We start from the raw sequence: 21,955 nt of genomic DNA on the forward strand, positions 1-21,955 counted from the left end.
ATTATTAAGGTAAATAAAATTGTGAATAAAACAAAAAAATGAATAGTAACTGCCCTTAGCTAGGGCAATGGGTGGAAACACAAAATTCTGATTTTGCAAGGGCAACCACTATTCACGTGAATAGTGGCTGCCCTAGCTCCCCCCCTTGCCATGGCTAAGGGCAAATGGGTGGAGTTGCTCTAATGGAGGATTCCAGGGGTCACTTGATTGGGTTTTTTATGTTTTGTTTTGTTTTGTTTGTTTGTTTTTTTTTTTTGTATTTCCATCCACAGATCTTTTGTATTGTTATGAAAATGTTGAATAAAAATAATCGATGTGTTTGTACATGTATTGGATTTTAATGTTTTTTTTTTCTTCAAATTAATTAATTAATTAATTCAGCATCTGGCTAATTATAACCCTTTGGTGTTTGATGTGTGTGCTATTTAGGAAGAAGCAGGCATGATAAAAGCCTAAGGTACGTACCTGGTTTCTGGCACCGATATAAATCTTTTCCCCAAACTTACTGCAATATTCTTGATTTCAGATATACATTTTTCCGAGTTAGAAGATGGAAAACGCTTCCTTAAGGTATTCATACTGCATGAGGAATTTTTCCGCAGTCAGAAAGTTACTAGCCATGTAAGCTCAAGGAAAGTTCAAATGTAATAGTTTTAGTAAATAATCAGAATGGCTTGGTCAAAGAACGGTATGATACTATATAAACATTCAAATCTACTAGAGGCTCAAAATCTTGGCTTGCAAAATTCATAACTCATACAGAAGAAAAGTTAAATACTTCCTTTGCAGGCTTGCCAATTAGTCATGCTGATGCTCACCCAAGCTCAGCCTAAGTAGAATTATCATAAAGCTTAGCATGTCTAAATTATTAATAGGCTTATTATCACAAAACGTCTCTAAGGTTTACGAAACTATCAAATTGCATCCTTAAATGTTTTTTTTTGTCATTCGTAGTCCTCAAGGTTAGTATGTGTGATCACAAATGGTCCATGCCGTTAGGTTCTATCAAAAACTCTGTTAGTTTGTTGATGTTGCATATATATATATATATATATATATATCACAAAACATCCCTGAGGTTCATGTACCTATCACAAATGGTCCCTGCGAAATTTTTTAATTTAAAATTCATTAAATTATTTTAAAATATATATTGTATTTTAAATACATGTGACACTATATTATTGTAGATGTGAGCTCCATATATATGCCACATCAACAAACTAATGGAGTTTTTTTAAAAATAATTTAAAATTCATAAAATTTAAAAATGAAAAAACTAGTAATGGTTCTCAAGATTAAAATCCTTCTATAAATAGTTTTTTCATTTATAAATAATTTAAAAAAGAAAACAAAATTTTATGAATTTTAAATTAAAAAATTAAAAAATTTCATAGGGATCATTTGTGATAGGTGTGTGAACCTCAGGGATGTTTTTTGATATATATATATATATATATATATATATACGTCAACACACTAATGGAGTTTTTGACGGAACCTAACGGCAGGGACCATTTGTGATCGCACATACTAACCTTTAGGACCACGAGTGACAAAAAAAAACATTAAGGATGCAATTTGATAGTTTCGTAAACCTTAGGGACGTTTTGTGATAATAAGCCTTATTAATATTTATGTATTAAGTAATTAAGGCAGTACCCACAATGTACATCCAAAATTGCAATGACACAAAGTATTGTACTAATCCAAAATTGTAATGCCAAGATAATATTTAAGTAATCAAAGGAAAATCCTTGAGGTGGAATTCAAAGAAAGTTTTGATATGATTAATGCTACTGAACTTACATCTTATTTACAACTTTTTCTCGAGCATTGGAGGGAAATTGAGTTCTCCAATCGATCGGCTCCATTTCGAGTTTTAGTTTGAGCATGCCTCTAATAATCAGTAACTATAAACTACAAGAGAATTCGTATATCACATTTAAAAGAACAAATAGTCAAATAGTGAAGGTGGATATATAAATAGTCAGTGCGTTTGGATGAGGAAATTTAAAAGTACGAAGGATTTCATAAATGACGGAATTTAAAATGACGGAAATTAATGTTCTAGAATTTGTAAAGTTTCTTGTTTGGGTGACTGATTTAAAACATAGAATTTAACCTTTATTTGTAGAGTTATCTTTTTTTAAAACTCAATATCTCTTGGGATTTTAGAAATTACAACTTTTAGATAGAATTTAAAGTTGGGATTTATGATCTCCAAATTCCATGTTTTTTCCCACTCGGAATTTCTAAATTTCTATGTTTTTTTATCCAACCACAAGAATTGGTTCATGTCAATTTAGAGATTCTAAGTTTTGTCAAAATCCCAAGTTTATTTCCCTCATCCAAATGCACCATGGTTCTGAAAAACCCCCACCCAAATGAAAACCTACATGTTTCTTATCGTACAATGAATACATGTGCCTGTATCTTGTAGACAACTACAATTTTTTCCTTGTCAATTTCGTAAAGCCAACGAAGGAAATCCAGAGGAAGCATCCCCAATGAGTCAAGGACTAAACTTGGAAAATAGATCTAACCACTTGCATCCCAGTCAACCACATGATACTCATAAAAGGCTACATCACATAAATCATGGCAAACTCCCATCCCCTTTCATGATATGCACCACTCAGTGGGGAGAAGAGGAAGGTACACTATAAATTGAGTCTCTCTACAGTTTTCTTAGGTTTCTAGGCTTCTTTAGGAGAGTTAAAAACACTAGGGAGTGGCAAACTCGAGAAGACGGCTGGTTTTCTCAGCTGTGGTTGTAGTTATCATGTATGATACGAGATAGTTGTTGGAGAGGATTGAAGAAGGCAGTGTGGTGTGCAGATAAGGGAGGAATTCTGTTTGCTTTCCTTTTCACGACCAAGGAGAATATGTTGCAAAACTTTGCTTCTCGTTTCTCTCTCACCGTTGAGGAGCAACAAGCATTGGTTGTGGAGCCAGACAGAGTAGAAATTTTGAAAACATCAAGATTCCTACTAGTGGGTAAAGTTCTGTCGAGACAAGCGATTAATAAAGAAGCCTTTAAATGAACCATGCACACGCTATGGCGTCCAAAGGCGGAGGTGACCATTGCAGACTTGGAGGCAAATTTATTTATGTTCTCTTTTAAGACGACTGCAGCTAGGGCGATAATATTACGAAGAGGTCCATGGACATTTAATCATTTCCTGTTAGTTCTTGCTGAAGTAGATGATCTGGTGCACCCAACGAGAATTCCGTTATGCCAACAAGTGTTCTGGGTTTAAGTGAAAGGACTACCTTTAATCCATATGACTCGAGAGACGGGTAAGATGATTGGGCAGTAGATAGGGGAGTTTGTGGTCTCCGATCAAAGCAAGCGGGGCCAATGCTTGGGAAGCTATTTGCGAATCTGAGTTGCTCTAGATATTACCAAACCGCTAAGGCGTTGTTTGCCGATTCAATTGCCGGAGGGTAAGGTGGAATGGGTTGACCTCCGATATGAAAACTCCCGCATGTTTGCTACTTATGTGGATGCTTTGATCATATTGAAAGTCAATAGGGAGACCAATTAGATGATGTAGCAAAACCATATGGGAGATGGTTTCAGGAAGACATTCTTGGACCTGAATATATCGTCGACCCCTGGGAAGGAGATTTGGGATATCTGACCCTTCTAGATGGTTTATGAAGGTACCAATAGATATGGAAGAGGAGGCAGAGGAGTTGGTAGAGATGGCTCACAATGGACATGGCGGCGGTGTTGGATTGGAGAAGGAGAATCGTACTGAGGAAATTTTGTAGCCATTAACTGCTCCAATTATGGATAAAAATTATGACATGCACGTTATGGAAAATTTGAGCCGTAAAGCACGGCCTGGATTACCGGATTTAAATCTTAGTCTTAATTTTGGGATTGATTGGGAGCCCAATCATGAGGTTATTGCGGATTCTAATAGGCAATTGACGTTACATTTAAATGAGCAGCATGATTTCAGGTCAAATTGGGATTGTACTGATTTGCTTCCAATTACAAATGGCATGGAGTTAAATGGGGGCCTTGGACTTGTTGCTAATAGGTGTATTGGGAGCAAGAGTTGGCCCAATGAAGGAAGTGGGCTTATTTCAACAAACGACTGGAGGGAGGGTGTGGGTTTAGACATGGTTGGAGCCCAACAAATTCTGATCCTTTTGGGTTAAGTCCTATAATAAGACAAGTGATGCAGCCTAAAGCCACTAGACGGGCAATGAACGAAGGACGGCATGAGAGGACCAATAATGGTGGCAAGCAATGGCAGAGCCAGAAAATTGATCAAGGAGTGTCAACGTTAAAAAATAAAATCATTGCATAGCAAGATAAATTTATCTAATAATACAAAGTCTTTAGTAATAACTCATATGTCATTCCAATACATTCACAAATGTCCTCGACGAGTTTTGATCTCTTGAAATCTTTTCATAATCACTTCATTATCAATAATATCAAATGTATATTTCTTAATATATATATATATATATATATATATGATTAAGCTGTCATTCATCCATATATCTCCCATTCAGTTGTGCAGATCACTTTTGAATATATTCATAGCAGAAAATGCTCTTTCCATGGAGGCAATCGCAGTTGGTAGGATTAGTGCCAGTGTCACAAGCAAGTAAACCAATGGGTATACCCTATCTTTTTTTGTCTCAGCCAATTATTCTCCAAGATCACTAATTCCTTTCAATCCCGAAAACACGCTACTAGATTTCATATCAAATATGTAAGTCTCAATTTCATCCTCAAGTGCCAAGATATCATTCTCTGAAAAGTCCTTCGGATAAAATTGAGCAAGGCGAATCAATTTTTGTTTGTTGAAAGCAGAAAATGAATCAAGTGGACTTAAACATGCCATACAAAGAAGCAACTCAGTATTAGTCTTTGTAAAACGACTATTTAATTCTTGGAGTTGCATATCTATGACATCATAAAATAAATTGACTTGATAGTAATGCAAATTTGTGAGTTTTGGAGCTTTGCTTCTTGACCGGCTTGAAGGTAGATAAATATCATCCATGTTAGGAACATCAATATCATATTTTTCACAAAAAACAACAATTTGATTGAGTAAAGAATCCCATCCACTATCTCTCATCTTTTGTAATTGTTGCTTACTGAGTGTAACCAAGTTCATGGCGTTTACAATATCTTGATCTCTCATTTGCAATGCTTGTGATAACTGATGTGTAATTCCCAACAAATTTTTCATAAGATGTAGACTGAATGCAAAATCAAATGATTCCAGCCAATCTAATAACTTAGTTGCCTCATGTTTCTGATCAATTTTCAATGCCTTCACCTTAAGTTCCTCAAGCAATTCAATTATAGATGGAAATAAATTGATGATACTTATCAAAGTAACATAATGAGAGCTCCATCTTGTTTCACCTGCTCGTTTAAAAGTGATTTCTTGATTTAAGCCACTCCCACTTGAAATCTCTCCACTATCAAGTGCTTCAATAACCTTGCTAGCTTGTTTCTCTCGTAGAAAATCACGACGCTTAGAGGAGCCTCCAACAACATTCACCAAATTAGAAGCCAAAGTGAAAAGATCATCGATTTTGATATGATTCTTTTGCTAGAGACACAAGAGCTAATTGAAGTTGATGAGCAAAACAATGAACATAATAAGCAGACTCATTTTCCTTCAAAATATGAGTTTTAAGACCATTGAATTCTCCCTGCATATTATTGGTACCATCATAGCCTTGGCCACACAACCTAAATATGCTCAATTTATTTCTCGAAAAGAAATTTTCAATTGCATTCTTCAGTGACAAAGCAGTAGTATCATTAACATGCTCAACACCAACAAATCTCTCAATTACATGTCCCTTGCATACATATCGCAATACAATGGCCATCTGTTCTTTTCCAGATATGTCACAAGACTCGTCAATAAGAATTAAAAATAATGAGGTACCAATATCTCCAAAACTTTTATTTAAAGTTTCAATTGCAGCAGCATTCACAATATCCTTTTGTATATCGGGTGATGTTAACTTAAGATTTGCGGGAGCATTTTTCAATACACCTTTCTTCACTTCCTCATTTCTATTAGAATACTAGTGCAAAAGTTCAAGAAAGTTACCTTTGTTATTTGAATCGTCAGATTCATCATGACCACGAAATGCCATCCCTTGTCGTAGAAGATATCGAATACAGTCAATTGATGCATTTAATCGAATATGATAATCACTTCGATCTTGATGTGACTGTTTGAAAAAAAATGTCTCAACATGTTGCCTCTGATTTAATAGAGCTTCACACATTCGCCTAGCATGGTTGTGTGCACTATTAGTGCCTCCAACATGAATTTTTAGCATTTCTTTTTTCTTCCAATTTTTAAACCCTTCACCCACAAAGGAATCACCACCAACTTGTTCTCCATTATTTGGTTTGAAGAGATAACAATATAGACAATACACATCATCTTTTTCAATACTATACTCTAACCAACTAGCATATTCATCAAACCAAGCAGGGTTAAACCTTCGAATTGTATTACTAAAATTCGTTTGAGGAAAATTGTGTCTTTTAGGTTGGCAAGGACCTCTTTGCAAATAAGCTCTGCGCACTTGATCTTGGATGCTAGGATTGTAATTCAAAATTCAAGTTCGTAGCCCAGGATCTGAAGGAAGATCAGCCAGATTGATTTCCTCACATTGACGTTTGTAGTACCATGATTTAACGCATCTGTTCTTAGAGGAGGTGACAATTGATTTGTCGCTTTTCTTTTAAAGTATTTCTCCATAACTGTTTTAAAAGTAAATTTCAGAAATCAGATGATAAAGAAACATATAAAGATTATTGTTCTTGATTTGAGATAATAAATAAATAACTAATTAACAGACCACAAATACAATAAACTATAAATAAAAAAAATACTATTAGGGTTAAAGACTTACTGGATTAATCGTCACAATTCAGTGAAACAAAGTTGAATTCTTGTAGAGAATTAACTTTAGAGTCGGAGAGAAAAAAAGAATTGAATGATTGATGCAAAGGAAGGCTTAAAATAAAATAGGTTTAGTTCACGCAATGCAAAGTTGAAATAGAATATGTTTAATTTAAGGAGTGCAAAAGGTTCTTCTTTAGCTTTTAGGTTAGTAGTTCTTTAATTAAGAAGTTATTAAAAAAAAAGTGAGAAAATAAAAAAGGAAAGCTGAGAAGGGTCATATATTAATAATAATTTATATACAAAGGGTAAATAGTAATGAATGCAGGGTTTATTTGGGAATTTTAGGGCGGTCAGCTGAACCTTCTAGGCCTTCATTAGCTCTGCCTTTGGTGGTAAGGGTCGAGGAAGGAATTCTAAACACATGGGAGGTAGGATCACACAACCTGAAGGTTGGGGTAGAAAGAGGGAACCTAAGGCAGTGGTGTTTGGAGATGTGTTACCAGCTCAAAAAAGATGTTGTTCAAATCTTTCATCGAGCTCTATGGGATCGGCGGTGGCTGACTGCTTTGCATCTACTAAGCCATGAATCTACTAAGTTGGAACTGTCAGGGGCTTGGGAACCCCTCAACAGTTAATGGGTTGAAAAGTATAATCCACGAAGAAGGTCCGAAGATTGTTTTTCTATGTGAAACTCTTTGTAATAGTGCTCACATGGAGAAACTGTCAAAGCAACTTGGTTTTAGGGGAGTGACAAGTGTGAGCAGTAGAGGTTATTTTGGAGGTTTGGCATTGTTCTGGAAGGAAGAGGTGGATGTTCATGTTAGTGCTTTTTTTGATCACTTTATAGATGTACAAATTGGTTATGATGGCGGTGGAGATCAATGGTGTTTGACTTTTTTATTTATGGCTTTCCAGCAGTGCAAGATAGGGAGAAGTCATGGACATTATTGGATCAATTAGGGCACCATAATCAACTGCCTTGGTTGTGTGTATGAGATTTTAATGAGATTCTTAGCACGGATGAAAAAGAAGGTTGTCCTCTAAGAAATGACAGACAGATGCAGGGGTTTAGAACATTGTGGATAAATTGGGTTTTCGAGATTTGGGCTTCAATGGGTATAAGTTTACTTGGAAGCGCCACTTTGGGGATGGTTTCATTAGAGTGAGGGTGGATCGAGCTTTGGCTACAACATCTTGGAAAAATATCTTTCCTGGTTTTTCCGTTCAGCATTTGGACCCAAGCCGATCAGACCATCTTCCCATTCTTGTGAGAATACGGCATGCAACGTGCCAAAAAAGCAGATATCGTGGTTTTCACTTTGAAGCAATGTGGACCACTCATGTGGAGTGTGAAAAAAATAATAAAGCATGTGTGGGAGTCTGTAAGTGATCTTGATCCTATGGTGGGCTTGGACAAGAAGATAAAGTTGATGACTTGGGTGCTTCAAAGATGGAGTAAAAGTACTTTTGGACATATCAAGGAGGAAACTCGGGTCCTGCACGCAAAATTGGCTAGTTTATTCCAGCCCCTTATTCTGAAAGGGTAGAAGAGGATTGAAGGGTTGTGTAACAAGACCTTGATGAGCTATTGGCAAAAAATGAATTATACTCGTGTCAATGATCTGGAGAAAGTTGGTTAAAGGCTAGGGACAAAAATACTAGCTATTTTCACCAAAAGGCAACTAATAGAAAGAGGAGAAATACTATCAAGGGGTTAGAGGATAGCAGCGGTTATTGGCATACGTCTCGACAAGGAATAACATCCATGATAATGGATTATTTTGGAGATTTGTTCCACTCCAGTGGGTCAAGTATGATGGATGAAATTTTTTCTGGTGTGGAGCCTAAGTGACAGAAGATATGCAACAGGTACTAATGGCATATTTCTCGTATGAGGAGATCAAATATGCAGTTTTTCAAATGCAACCTTCAAAGGCACCTGGTCCAGATGGCCTCCCTCTGTTTTTTCAAAAATATTGGCAAATTGTAGGAGATGATGTAGTGGCTGCTACTAGAGATTTTTTGCAGTCATAACATATGTGACGACAACTAAATCATACTTTCGTAACTTTGATACCAAAAGTTAAAGAGCCACGAACCATGGCTCAGTTGCGCCCAATAAAGCCTGTGTAATTTTCTGTATCGTATTGGAGCAAAAACTTTGGCCAACCGTATGAAGTTTGTGATGCAGAGTGTAATTTTAGAAAGTCAAAGTGCCTTTGTCTCGGACAGTTGATTACAGATAATTCTATAATGGCTTTTGAGATTGCTCTTTTTTTAAACAAAGGAGAAGAGGACGGAAGGGGCGTTTGGCCTTGAAATTGGACATGAGTAAAGCTTACGATCGTGTGGAGTGGGAGTTCTTGGAGAAAATGATGTTGGCGATGGGTTTTCCTATTTTGTGGGTGAAGATGGTTATGGATTGTGTGAAAACTGTATCGTACTCGTTCTTGGTGAATGGTGAACCAACTCGGATTTTATACCCAACATGGGGATTAAGGCAAGGTGATCCTTTATCGCCTTACTTATTTCTTCTTTGTGTGGAAGGATTTACCACATTACTATCAAAGGCAGAACGCCAAGGGCAACTGCATGAGATCGCTATTTGTAGGGGAGCTCCTACAGTCAACCACTTATTTTTTGCAGATGATAGTTTTCTGTTTGCAAAGGCAACTGATAATAATTGTGGGGTGTTAAAGCACATTTTTGAAGTGTATGAACATGCTTCAGGTAAACAGATAAATTGCCAAAAAGTTGTGTGGCTTTTAGTACAAATATTCCTATAGACACCCAAAGTCGCTTGGCTAGTGTATTGGGGGTTTCTCGAGTTGACTATCATGCAACGTACCTTGGCCTCCCAATGTTGTTAGGTAGAAATAAAACAATTTGTTTTCGATATTTAAAGGAGAGGATCTGGAAAAAAAAACTCCAAGGGTGGCGTGAACAGACTTTGAGCATTGCAGGAAAAGAGATATTGTTGAAGGTAGTTGCCCAATCTATTCCATTATATGTTATGAGCTGTTTCCTTTTGCCTCAAGGTTTATGTCATGAAATTGAACAAATGATGGCCCGTTTTTGGTGGGGTCAACAAGGAGAGAATAGGAAAATTCACTGGATGTGCTGGGAGATACTATGTACATCAAAGAATAAAGGTGGTATGGGCTTTCAATGTTTGCAAGCTTTTAATATGGCAATGCTAGCCAAACAAGGGTGGCGTCCAGTTCAAAATCCTTAGGCATTGGCGAGCAGAATTCTAAGAGCCAAATATTTTCCACAAACCAGCTTCTGGGAAGCTACGCTGGGATCAGGGCCATCTTTTGTTTGGAAGAGCATCTAGACGGCTCAAAAGGTGTTGGAGATGGGATCAAGATTTCAAATTAGTGATGGAAAATCAGCACGAATTTGGGGGGATAGATGGGTGCAAGGCCTACCACTTTTGGTGTGATCACCCATGTCTACATGGTATGGAGGATACCAGGGTGAGTGAATTGATATGTAATGAGGGCTCTCCACAGTGGGATCTGCAGAAACTCAATAATCTCTTTTTACCTATGGATGTGGCTGACATTGCACAAATCCCATTAGGTATTCAGGCGCCGCCAGACCGGATTGTATGGCATTATGATAACCATGGTGTGTTCACAGTAAAGAGTGCTTATAGAGTGATCATACTATCACTTTGCTATGGGCTATTTGGGGAAACCGAAATACACTGTTGTGGAAGGGAGTACAACAATCTCCACATGATGTTGTGGTCTTTACCCAAAGTAACTAATCTGGTGCGGTATGCCATCAATTGCGCAGCACCACCATCATGCCACCTCAAACTCAACTTTGATGGAGCATTTGATCCTACTTCAAGTAGAGGGGTTGTTAGGGTTGTTGGGGTTGTTGCCAGAGACGTGGATGGAGGTTTTGTGGCTACAATGGCAAAATCAGTTGGGGAAGTGCAATCGGCTGAACATGCAGTAATTCTTGCGGCTCTTGAAAGGTTGGCCCTTGCTCTCTCACTCGGGATTGCATCTCTCATCTTTGAAGGAGACTCTATTGTCATGGTTGCAGCCATAAAGCGAGTAGGACAGGATTATTCCAACATTGGTACTATTGTAAAGATGTAAAGCATCTTCAGAAACAATTTCCTGGCTCTGTTTTTCAATTTACCTATAGGGAAGCAAATGGTGTTGCACACCGACTGGCTCGATTTGGTCTGCTTACTGTGGACAACTTTACTTGGTTTGAGGTGCCCCATGATCTTATTCAAGACACCCTAGTTTGTGATGTGTTGAGTCGGGGTCAGGCGTATTGTTCCCCCCATTGTAACTTTTCATTTTATCAATAAAGTTTCCCTTGTTCCGTCGAGGTTCTCTATAAAAAAAAAAAAAAACAAAAGGAAGGTACACTACGACTGTGGCGAAGACGTTAACTAGGACTTCCCTTTATTAATTATATATTGTATTTATCATGATTTTGATACTACAAGGGCAGATTTGCTTAAATGTGTGAATCACAAACTTGTAGACATGCTTGAGAACAGAACACACAACATCATGTAACTCAAGTTTGCTTTCAATATGAATTCAAATAATAGAGATTATAATGCCTAAAAGACCAGTTAAAACTACATTATTGGAAACAAACTTCTTAGATATACGGAGTTCTTTATTACAGGGATTCCAGAATTGCAATTTCTCTAGCCCTAAACCCTTATCGTGCCTGCATCTTCCTAAATAACACACACATCAAACACCAAAGGGTTATAAGCCAAATGCTAAATTAATTAATTAATTTGAAAAAAAAATAAAAACATTGAAACCCAATCAAATACATGTATAAACACATCGACTATTTTTATTCAACATTTTCATAACAATACAAAAGATCTGTGGATGGAACTACAAAAAAATAAAAATAAAAATAAAAACCTAAGATCTAATTAAACTCAAATCACTGCCGCGTGGGTTCTCATCTATGGTCTCGTTGAGTTGAGAGTACCATGAGACCAGGTTTGATGAGGTCGAGTTGGAAGACCCAAGTTCGATGGGTTGAACAGGCTGAGTTCAAGCCTTGACAACGACGACCTTGTCCCACGATGTTTTGGTCAAGATTTTCTGGGCCATCTTTTTGTGTTGGTGGCGGACCATCCAAGGTGGCTTAGATGTTAGAAGTCTCAAAAGTAGGGCTTAGACGTTCTACTCTGGGTTCTTCAGCCATCCCGAGCATAGAAATTTTGGGTTTGATAAAAAGATTAGGGGACATCAACTCCTTTTAGTAAGGGTTTGAATTAATGCCTCATGGTTCATGTTTGGAAAGAAATCTTATTTTGTTATTGTAATATGAATTATGTTTTGCTCAAGAAAATAATTTTCTGTTTAATTAACAAAAGAATTTCATGTTTATTTCAAGTTCAGAAATTCCCTTGTTTAGGGATCCTCCTTCTCTACATCTATGAACCATGTTCTGTAATTTTTCATAAAATTTAGATTCTAACATTGTTATGTTATTCGTGTTTGTTTGAAATGTTTATTAGAGATTTTAAAAAATAATATTTTGTAAAATATCTTTGTTGGTTCTTTTTCCCCATTAAGTCTAGGTTTTAGCAAAAAAAAAATTTCACTTTTGGAAAAAGCCAAAGCTTTTTAAAAAAAGACAGAAAAACCTTTCAACTTTCAAATTAAAGACATGCAAATATAAAGGATTCCTTAGGAAATCCAAAAATAAATAAGGGCAATTTTGTCAATTTTGGCTTCTTTTAAAAAATTTATCTCTCCTTTGTCTTTTTACAAAGTCTCCCCCATTCATTATTGGTAGAATATAATATTCCTATATTCAAGCCAGGAAAGCTGTATTATCCCTGTACAATTTGAAACTGGTTAATATTTCCTTTAGGCAGATACCAAATGGCACATCCGCAATCATCTCGTCTCTCTCACCATCGCCTACCCCTCCCTTGACCCCAAAACGACGATGTTCACCCACAACGACAGTCGTTCCGTCAACCTACTCCAGGGCGACGACACCATCCCCATGTCGTTTCACGACGTCACTTACAACATCCTCGTCATCATCTGGCTCATGGACTCCTATCCCAAGCTCTACTCATGTCGATCTCGCTAAGAATCTCAGCGCTGTCTTTGGTCAAGACCCGCCTCTGTTCTCCCAGCGCAAGCCCAATCCCAATCCAAATCCTAACCCTACCCCTAATCTGGGTCATTCCTCCTCGGCAATTTCGAATTCGGGTTATTCTAGCTATTCGGGATCTTCGGGCTCGGTTACTCTGCTGGCCCTCGATCCCCTCGAGGGCGTACCTACCGTCTCGATATGGAAGCAGTCGTTTTCTCGGGATCAATAAGCTTGTGGAGATGGTGCACGACGACGTTCCTCAAGTGACAACTAGTTTTCACTGTGTATGCATTAATCTCTGTGCTGTAAAATTCATTTCTGCAAGTGTTTGATATTTGGTAAATATTATCTGCATACAACTCACAACAAATTCAAAGTCCTTGTAATATCTAACGTAATGTTCCTTGTAATAAGTGGCAGGATTTGTGCTTTCCATTTGGTGCTAAGCCAAACTAGGAAGAAGGGAAAATAGTAGACTTCAAAAACGCTTCAACATGTTAGTTTTAATGAAACTGCAACGGATGAAACATAATAAAACAGAAATTGTAATGCAGAAAAATAAAAACTGCATAGTTATTTCTTGTTCATCTTCATCTTCTCTGGTAGTTTTTTGTTTTTATTTTTTAGAGGTTTTGAAAAGTCCCTGTAGGACGATAATGGTTTAAAAAATGTTTTGTTAGAGTTTTTTTGTTTACATCATTTGATATCTGCATTGTATTTTTGTTGTAGTTTCTGTTTTTGTTTGCAGTTTTCCATGAATTTGGTTTGAAATGAATTTTTTCTTTTTTAAACTGTTGATTGTTTATATAAATATTGTGTAATTGAATGAATATCACAAAAACAAGTTTGGTGTAATGGTTTGTGAGTGAGACTTCCTTCTTTGAGGGTCAAGGTTCTAGCCCATTTAATATCACAAAATCTTTTTTTTTTAGGGTGAATAAACAACAACGGAGTTGGTCCCTGGCTGGCCTATGATAGGCAGGCGTGGCTAGCGGCGGCAACTTTGGCTGCTGGCCAGGAAGGGGATTGGCGGAGTTGAAATGACATTGTGTGTAATTTTGACATTTTTATATATTACATTATTGTAAAATTAGGTAATACTTTTGGTTTAAAATGATAGTTAAAATGTCATTTTTTGTAATTTTTATCTTTTTGCAATACATGATTGTAAAATTACATTCTATTTTTTATTCTTTGGACTTTTCCTAATTAAGGGAAAGGTCAAGGTTCTAGCCCTTTTAATATAACAAATTTTTTTTTTTTTAGGGTGAATAAACGGCAACGGAGTTGGTCCTTGGCTGGCCTGCAATGGTTGGTCGGTGATGTGCGATAACGATGGCAATTGTGGCGGCTGGCCAGGAAGGAGATTGCATGAGTTGAAATGGCATTGTGTGTAATTTTGACATTTTTTTATTACATTATTGTAAAATTAGGTAATATTTTTTGGTTTAAAATGAAATAGTTAAAATGTCGTTTTTTGTAATTTTTAGCTTTTAGCAATACATGATTGTAAAATTGCATCCTACTTTTATTCTTGGGAGTTTCACTAATACACCCAAAATATGGGCTGAAATTATAAAAAAACCCCACATGAAAAACACTTTATAAACACACCAAAAACTCATTTATTAAACACACTCAAAACCCATTTATAAACACACCCAAAAAATATACAATTATTGATTTTTGGTTTTATTTTTGGTGTGTTTCTATGTTTTAAATAGTGTTGGGTATATTTATAATTTCATGTATAGGATTGGGTGTTTCACTAATTTTATATTTATTCTTTGGCCTTTTCCTAATTAAGTGAAATTGGATTTGTATTTTCTTAATTAGTAAAATATATAGTGCCTAAAAACTAAAGAACCCAAAAATTAATAGGAATTTCAAGGGTGTAAATTAGCATCAGCTGTAATCCCCCATATTCAGTCTCGCCTGAAGCTTTAAAATACTCACTTCCTTATTGGTCATGCAGGAGACTATAACTCGACATTCCAATAATAAGCCGCCACGTTGCAATACATGGTTACCCTCACCGCGTCGTATTCTCTCGTCCTAACCTTTGTTTCCGCGTACGATAGCGAACTTACCTAATAAGGCGCGAAACGCTCACACACTCTCTCTCCTCTTCCAATTGGAAGTTCCACTCTCACTTTACTACTTTCTCTCTCTCTCTCTTCGCATAGAACAAGGACTTCACAGCTCTGCAAGGTTTTGATCATGTTGATGACTTTGAAATTTGGATTTTGTTTTTCTCCGTAATAATAAGCATGAATTTTAATTTTTAAGTGGAAATAGTCCGTACAAGAAAACTTTGTTTCTCTCTGTCTTTTAAAGTTTGGTCCCATTGATTTTCTAGGGATCGTTGTCGTTGTCAGAAGTGAAATTTGGCATGGCCTCTTCCGCTACTGAAGAAGCCCTTCAGGCCTCTTTGCCCAAGAAACTCAAGGAGAATGAGGTATTGCTTTTAAATTTAGTATAATTTAAGAAATGGGACTTTTTGGGTAATTGTTGGGTGAATTTATTTTTCATGGGTTTGTGTCAAATTTTCTATTTATGCCTTTTGTTGTGATGGGTTTTGGGTATCTGGTCGTTTATGATGATTTTTGACTCGTGGTTGAAGAGAACTACGCTTATTGAGACCAATCGCCATGAAATTGTTTTGTTCTCTTCAATTTTGTTAAACTTTCTGGGAAAGTTGATGCTTTGTGTTTGGTTAGCAAGTAAACTAGAAGTCTTCTACTCTTCTACACTACTGATTTCTCTGTTTCTTTCAGTGCTTTTGTTATTTTAATTTGGGCTGTTTGATCACTCAACTAAATGCTGTAAAACTAACAGTTTCCAGCAGCAACCTCTGGATGTTTTGGTTAAAACCTATTTTTTTTAGCTTTAACTTTTAAGCACTTTTGCAATGCATATAAACTCTCCTCGTGGTTGAAGAGAACTACACTTATATACAGTCTCCATCAGTTTGTTGGCAAATGCGGAATTTTTATGCTAAACATACTGTTACGGCCACTGTTATTGTCACAGTTACCATTTGAAAAGTTGTAAACTCTCAGTATGTTGTCACTTACTTGTTGCCACAGTTAAGATTGTGTGTGTCTCCCTTTTATTTATTACCATTACTGGTGTTGCTGTTTTAACCTCTGACCATTATCATCACCACTCATCGTTATTGCAATGTACTGTACCGTGTTTCAATTTTACAAAAAATAAATTTTTATACTTATATGAATGTGCAATATATATTTTAGCAATTCAATGACAATAGCTATCAAACAATTTCAACTACTCGAAATAATTTTTTTCCTTGTAGAGCTTGTTTCTCAATAAAGATCAATTACCATTTTGGATGATGATATTGAAATTGACTTGGGTAGTGTGGGAAGAACTGTTAAGTTATGAAGAATGGGATGTAAGAAGAATAAGCTAAGCTGTGTTATCTTGACTAATTTTGCACTACATGATGATTGGCTGCCTTTTCTGTATCTCTTGTGTACCATTGCATGGTTGTAAAAATTGTACATCTTTCTGTAGGGTGCTTTGGTCAGTGATCCTGGGAACTCAGGTAGTGTAGCAGGTTCAGCAGATAGCATTGATCTCCTCAAGATTTCAACATCAGAATCATCCAATTCAAATGTTGTCAAAACTTCCAATGGTGTTTCATCTAATGACGATGATGATATGAGCATTGAAGATGATGATGGTGATGATGATAATGAATATGACTATGATGACAATGATGACAATGATGGTTTTTTGTATGATGATGATGATTATATGACTCTGCAATCTCATTTTGATAATGTGAACTTGCCTCCTGGGGTAGAAGCTCCACTGCCCTGGTTGAATGATCCTTCACCAAGTGAGAACTTAGCATCCACTAAGACGTTAACTATTTCAGATCTACCACCATGTAGTTCAACTGTTCCTTCTGAGTCAAGTTCTAGTACGAAACCAGCAGACAGCATTGATGACTGTATCATTCAAAATTCTCAACAGTTTAAGCAATTTGATATTGTGGAAGATTTCTCGGATCATCACTATAGCCGCATGGGATTTTCAGATGAGCAGGTGAGTTTAATTACTTAAACTTGAGCTTTACTCCTGCCCCCTCCCAAACAGATGTGTGAACATGTGCAGGTGCCCACATTTCACTTCACAGATGTGCCTGGTCTGGCTGAATATGCATCTTACAGATAAAAATGCACAGGCCTGAGAGCACACACAAACTAACACACCCCATATTGGGGTAACCATTTCCCATGGGTTGCGGGGAAGGGGGTGGGTTTGAGGTACCAGGACATGCACTTATGTATGGATGTGTGATCATGTACTAATCTGTGTCTGTTTATTGATAGCCACCCAAGTCTTGGGCAAAGAGAATTCAGGAAGAGTGGAAAATTTTGGAGAAGGACTTACCAGGTGAGGTCTACCACTATGTCTAGTGATTCACCATGCTTCTGTTATGTCGACTGCATGGGGGATGTATGGTTTGAGCCTTATTGTGTTTGATTTTTTATGTAATTGAATGTAAGCAATTCCAGAAATGACTAACCTTTTATATTGATCATACAAGTGTTGGAATAATTTTTGTGTTTGTAAGGTTGTATCTCCCTTTGCTATCTCTGTTTTCCATTAGGAATTTCACCTATTTTGGGAAATCAGTTCCTTTTGGGTCATTTCATGGCATTAGTTTAGTAGGATGGCTTACTTCCTCTCTCATTTTAATTTTCCTTTTGCAGACACTATATTTGTAAGGGTTTATGAAGCAAGAATGGAACTTTTGAGGGCAGTTATTATAGGACCTCCAGGGACTCCCTACCATGACGGTCTTTTTGTCTTTGATTGTCTCTTCCCCACTAACTATCCTAAGTCACCACCGGTATGTATTTGGTACCACTATTTGGCTTTTATTGTATATTTGGTCTGTTGTATGTATTGACTTCAGAATTTCTTCTGTCAGATGGTGTACTACTATTCAGGTGGTCTTCGATTAAATCCAAATTTGTATGAATGTGGGAAAGTTTGTCTCAGTCTCCTAGGCACTTGGAGTGGAAAACAAAATGAAAATTGGGTCCCAGGGCAATCAACAATGCTACAAGTTTTAGTCTCTATACAAGCTCTTATTCTGAATGCAGACCCCTTCTTCAATGAGCCGGGGTATGATACAACATATGTTGGAGCAGAAGGGCAAAAGAGGTCCAGGAGCTACAATGAGGAAGTATTTATTTTATCCCTAAAGACGATGATGTATACACTAAGGAGGCCACCTAAGGTATAATTACCGCGACCATCTGTTATAATTCACTTTGATTTTTTATTTGCAAAAAAAGTTTTCTTTCCTGCTGGAGGACTGATTTACTAGATTGTCTCTATTGAAGTTTGAGTCTTTTGCAAAACAATAGGGAGTTTTATTTCCCAGAGTTGTGGTTTCTTGGGTTGAATCGGTTCTGAGTCTAGCATAATTGTAAGACTTAATTGAGCTAGGCTTGTTTTCTCTGCTTACTTTAGTTGTTAGCAAACTATGTTGTAACCCTAACCCGCCAAGTTCCACAATGGAATTAGAAGGGATGCAATGAGGAAGGGTATAATATGGTCAGGAGGCAGAGGAATGTGTGCTTTATCTTTTAATCTTTTGTCCAATATTGGCGATTATTTTAACCTGAGATGGGGCAGGATTTGGATATTGTAGATTTACCCATGGATATTCAGGTATGGTTTGAGATTCATTCAGTCTTGTCCTGGCCTGTGCTGCTCTGAATATTCATATTTTAAAGAAATTCAAGCACAATTTATCTAATTTAAAGAGTGGCGGAATCTGTTAGACACGAGTTTATTTTGGGAGACTTTGATGTGGTGAAAAAGTTTAGGATTGTGGTTGTATTTGGGCTTGGGATACTGGCTGCAGGAGAAGATGACAGTAGCTAGCAATTAAATAGAGACAGGATGAGATTAGAACTGTACAGTGGGGGTCCCTTGGCATGACTTGTAGGCTTCTTAGACAGGAAGCTGTACTCGGATGTACAATATGAAATAGATAGCCAGCTTTAGTATCTGTTAAACTTGGAGTCCAGGAATGCTATTTTGTCTGAGCTAAGACCTACTGGATTACCATCTATTACTCATCTAGGAAACAAATATTTTGTTATTTCACATGGAGAACTGTCGAGTTATTATGGCATCTATGCAAAATGAGTGAGGAAAACGTGGATCATCTGTTTTTACATTGCCCCTTTTCTTCAAGTCTTTGGTGGACCTTGTTGAGGGAGGTTAAGTCTGTTCGGGTTATTCCAAATCGTTGTTTTGATTATCTCAGTTCCCATTTTGTCGTATGGGGCAGGGGGAAGCATGCTTCAACCTTATGGGGCTGTTTGGTGCAGTCTGTATTTTGGAACATATGGCTGGAGCGTACTGGGAGGATTTTTGATGAGTATGAGGGAGTGGGTGTTGGTGAATTATGGGATAGAGTTCAATTCTGGGCAGCTTTATGGGCTTCTGTCACTTCAGATTTCAAAGACTATTCCTACTCCACTATATTGAGGGACATGGCTGCTGCTGTGATGTGAAGTGTTTTTTTGAGTCTTGTTTATTTTTAGCTTTTTGCTGGATCTTGTTCGATTCTTTCTGGCTTGTTTCTTTTGGCCCTTCTGGTGTTGCAGACTCTGTGTAGTTTGGCTAGTGTCTTTGTTTTAGTGTGTCTGATTTTGGTTCTGGTTTCGTCTGTTATTCTGTTGGAGCTCGTTTGGCTTGTGGATGCCTTATCCACTTGGTTTTGTATCTAAAGCTTGCAATTGTTACTTGTGTTCTATGCCAAAAGATAGCAGAATATAGGGAGCTCAAATATGGTTGATTCATTGTGTTATATGACTCTGCTTGTTGTAGAAGTACTTTGAGAGTACGAACTTTATTATTTTTTAGCATTGTTATTTGTCATTAATTGTCAGGTATGTAACTAATGGACTTAAGTCATGATATATAAATTTTGCTTTGTGAGTTTCCCTGCGCTTTGAATTCCTCTGGTTTTTCCTTCGGTCACAATCTATGGAACCACTGGGTATATATGTTAAGTGATGAAATATTTATTATTGGAAAGTATATAATGGAAAGGTTCAAAGAAATGCTCTGTATTCCAATAGGGGAAAGAAGGAAAAAGAGAATTTTCATAAACTAGAAAATCATTTCCTCATGTATTTACTTGGATCGTATGAAATTTTGATTAAATTTTGGATCTTGTAATTTCTGTATTTTTGTTACAGTTTTTATTGGCACTTGAGAAAACTCATCCTGCACTCCACTGTAGAAAAAACAAGGAAGGAGCACATGATGACTTTTTTGAAGTGCCAATAACAGTTTCCTTATGAGGTATGGTGGTGGTTCGCGAGGTGAACTTTGCTGTCCTGCCCACTGATTGGTGTACCTGAGATGAACATTAGAACACAATACCTCACTCTTCTTTATGGTTTAGTGTGGTTTTAGTAGCGTAGCTGAAAAGTGAATTGTGAAACAGTTCGTTTATTATCTTTTGTTTTGAGAAGCACTTTCTCTTTTGTGTCTTATGTTTGTAATTCTATGGCTAAATTAAGTGTACTGAGATGAACATTAGAACACAACACCTCACTCTTCTTTATGGTTTACTGTGGTTTTAGTAGCGTAGCTGAAAAGTGAATAGTGAGACAGTTTGTATATTATGTTTTGTTTTGAGACGCACTTTCTCTTTTGTGTCTTATGTTTGTAATTCTATGGCTAAATTAAGTGGATTTTCTTGCAGTATTTTGAGGACTTTGTCTTGGGTCATTTTCGCAACCGTGCACATAATATTCTGGCAGCATGTAAAGCATATACTGAGGGCACTTTAGTAGGGTCTGTTAGCGGAGATGCAGCCCAGAATGGTGAAAATAGTGGCTCAAAACAGTTCAAGTCAAGTGTAGCTAGGATGATGAATATGCTTATTACAAATTTCACCAAAAATGGATCAACAGAATGTGAGCAGTTTCGAATTGGAGCCTAAATCACAATTGACTAGCTGACATGATGGGACTGGGAAGGTAATAAGAGCTAAAGATACATTGGCATGGTGAAACAAATTCCTCGGACATGCATATAGTATTTGTGTTCCCCATGTGCTTTTCAATGCTCTGCTATTTTGGAATTGGTTGGTTAATTTTCAGTATGTTTTATGTTTTGGGATTCCTGGCATATGTAAGTATAAGGTAATGACTTTGAACGGGACTTGGCTCATTGCTATTGTGCTCTAATTGGAATGAATATGGCCGTATTAATATATGCTTTATGCCAATTCTGGCCAAAACATTTCTTATTCCAATTCCTCAATACTCAATCCTTACCGAGATGTGTGGCGAGTGGTACTTTCCGATCACTGGTTGTGCACGGCCATATCTACCTCTTTCATCTATATGACCTATGTCCTGATAAGAGGCACATGGTCGTGTACAACCGGTAATAGTGAAAAATTCTGGTAACCGTGTTACATGGTACTCAGATAAAAGAATCTCTATTTTTGGGTAATAAGTCAAACCTGTTACTCAGGAAACAAAGCTTGATTTAAATTCGCCTGTCCATATTTAATTTTCTTTTTCAGACGCCTACCCGTATTTGATGGGTCTAACACTGGGATTGGATATACAATATACAACTTACTTCGCTACAAGCAAGAGCTCTCACTCAACCTCCTTGTTTTAAGTAAACAACTCTTTTAACTATTCTAAATTTCTAACCTAATTGCCAACGAGGTCTAGCCAAGTGAAACAGGGAATTGATTTGCAGACCTGTAAGAAAGCTGAAAGCCCTATAATTTAGATTATTACTTGTACTAAAAAAGAAAAAACAATTCTAACCCAATTAAAATTATATATAGGTTTCACGTTCACTTTGTTTTCCTTTGTTCCTGC

General features: G+C 36.9%; 1 protein-coding gene and 2 pseudogenes across 1 annotated transcript; 1 reads left to right on the plus strand and 2 right to left on the minus strand.

The window, feature by feature from the left end:
* Nucleotides 1-4,391: 4,391 nt before the first annotated feature.
* Nucleotides 4,392-5,883, minus strand: LOC103328424 (uncharacterized; annotated as a pseudogene).
* On the minus strand, nucleotides 5,884-7,453 carry LOC148917682 (uncharacterized; annotated as a pseudogene).
* A 7,709-nt stretch (nucleotides 7,454-15,162) lies between these two features.
* Nucleotides 15,163-21,354, plus strand: LOC103328394 (putative ubiquitin-conjugating enzyme E2 38). Its single transcript, XM_008230785.2, has 7 exons — nucleotides 15,163-15,251; nucleotides 15,400-15,498; nucleotides 16,581-17,117; nucleotides 17,405-17,468; nucleotides 17,789-17,928; nucleotides 18,010-18,321; nucleotides 20,815-21,354. The coding sequence occupies exons 2-7, from the start codon at nucleotides 15,433-15,435 to the stop codon at nucleotides 21,052-21,054; spliced, it is 1,359 nt and encodes a 452-aa protein (XP_008229007.2). The 5' UTR covers nucleotides 15,163-15,251; nucleotides 15,400-15,432; the 3' UTR covers nucleotides 21,055-21,354.
* Nucleotides 21,355-21,955: the final 601 nt, after the last annotated feature.

This window comes from Prunus mume, linkage group LG4, assembly GCF_029339155.1.
Source record: "Prunus mume cultivar Tortuosa linkage group LG4, ASM2933915v1, whole genome shotgun sequence".
Taxonomy (NCBI): Eukaryota; Viridiplantae; Streptophyta; class Magnoliopsida; order Rosales; family Rosaceae; genus Prunus; species Prunus mume.

What these genes read in the sequence shown, in the direction of transcription:
- LOC103328394 (XM_008230785.2), top strand. Translation starts at nt 15,433, where the DNA reads ATGGCCTCTTCCGCTACTGAAGAAGCCCTTCAGGCCTCTTTGCCCAAG. An exon ending in AGAAACTCAAGGAGAATGAG is followed by an intron (nt 15,499 to 16,580) that starts GTATTGCTTTTA and finishes ATCTTTCTGTAG; the next exon opens with GGTGCTTTGGTCAGTGATCC. An exon ending in TTTGGAGAAGGACTTACCAG is followed by an intron (nt 17,469 to 17,788) that starts GTGAGGTCTACC and finishes TTCCTTTTGCAG; the next exon opens with ACACTATATTTGTAAGGGTT.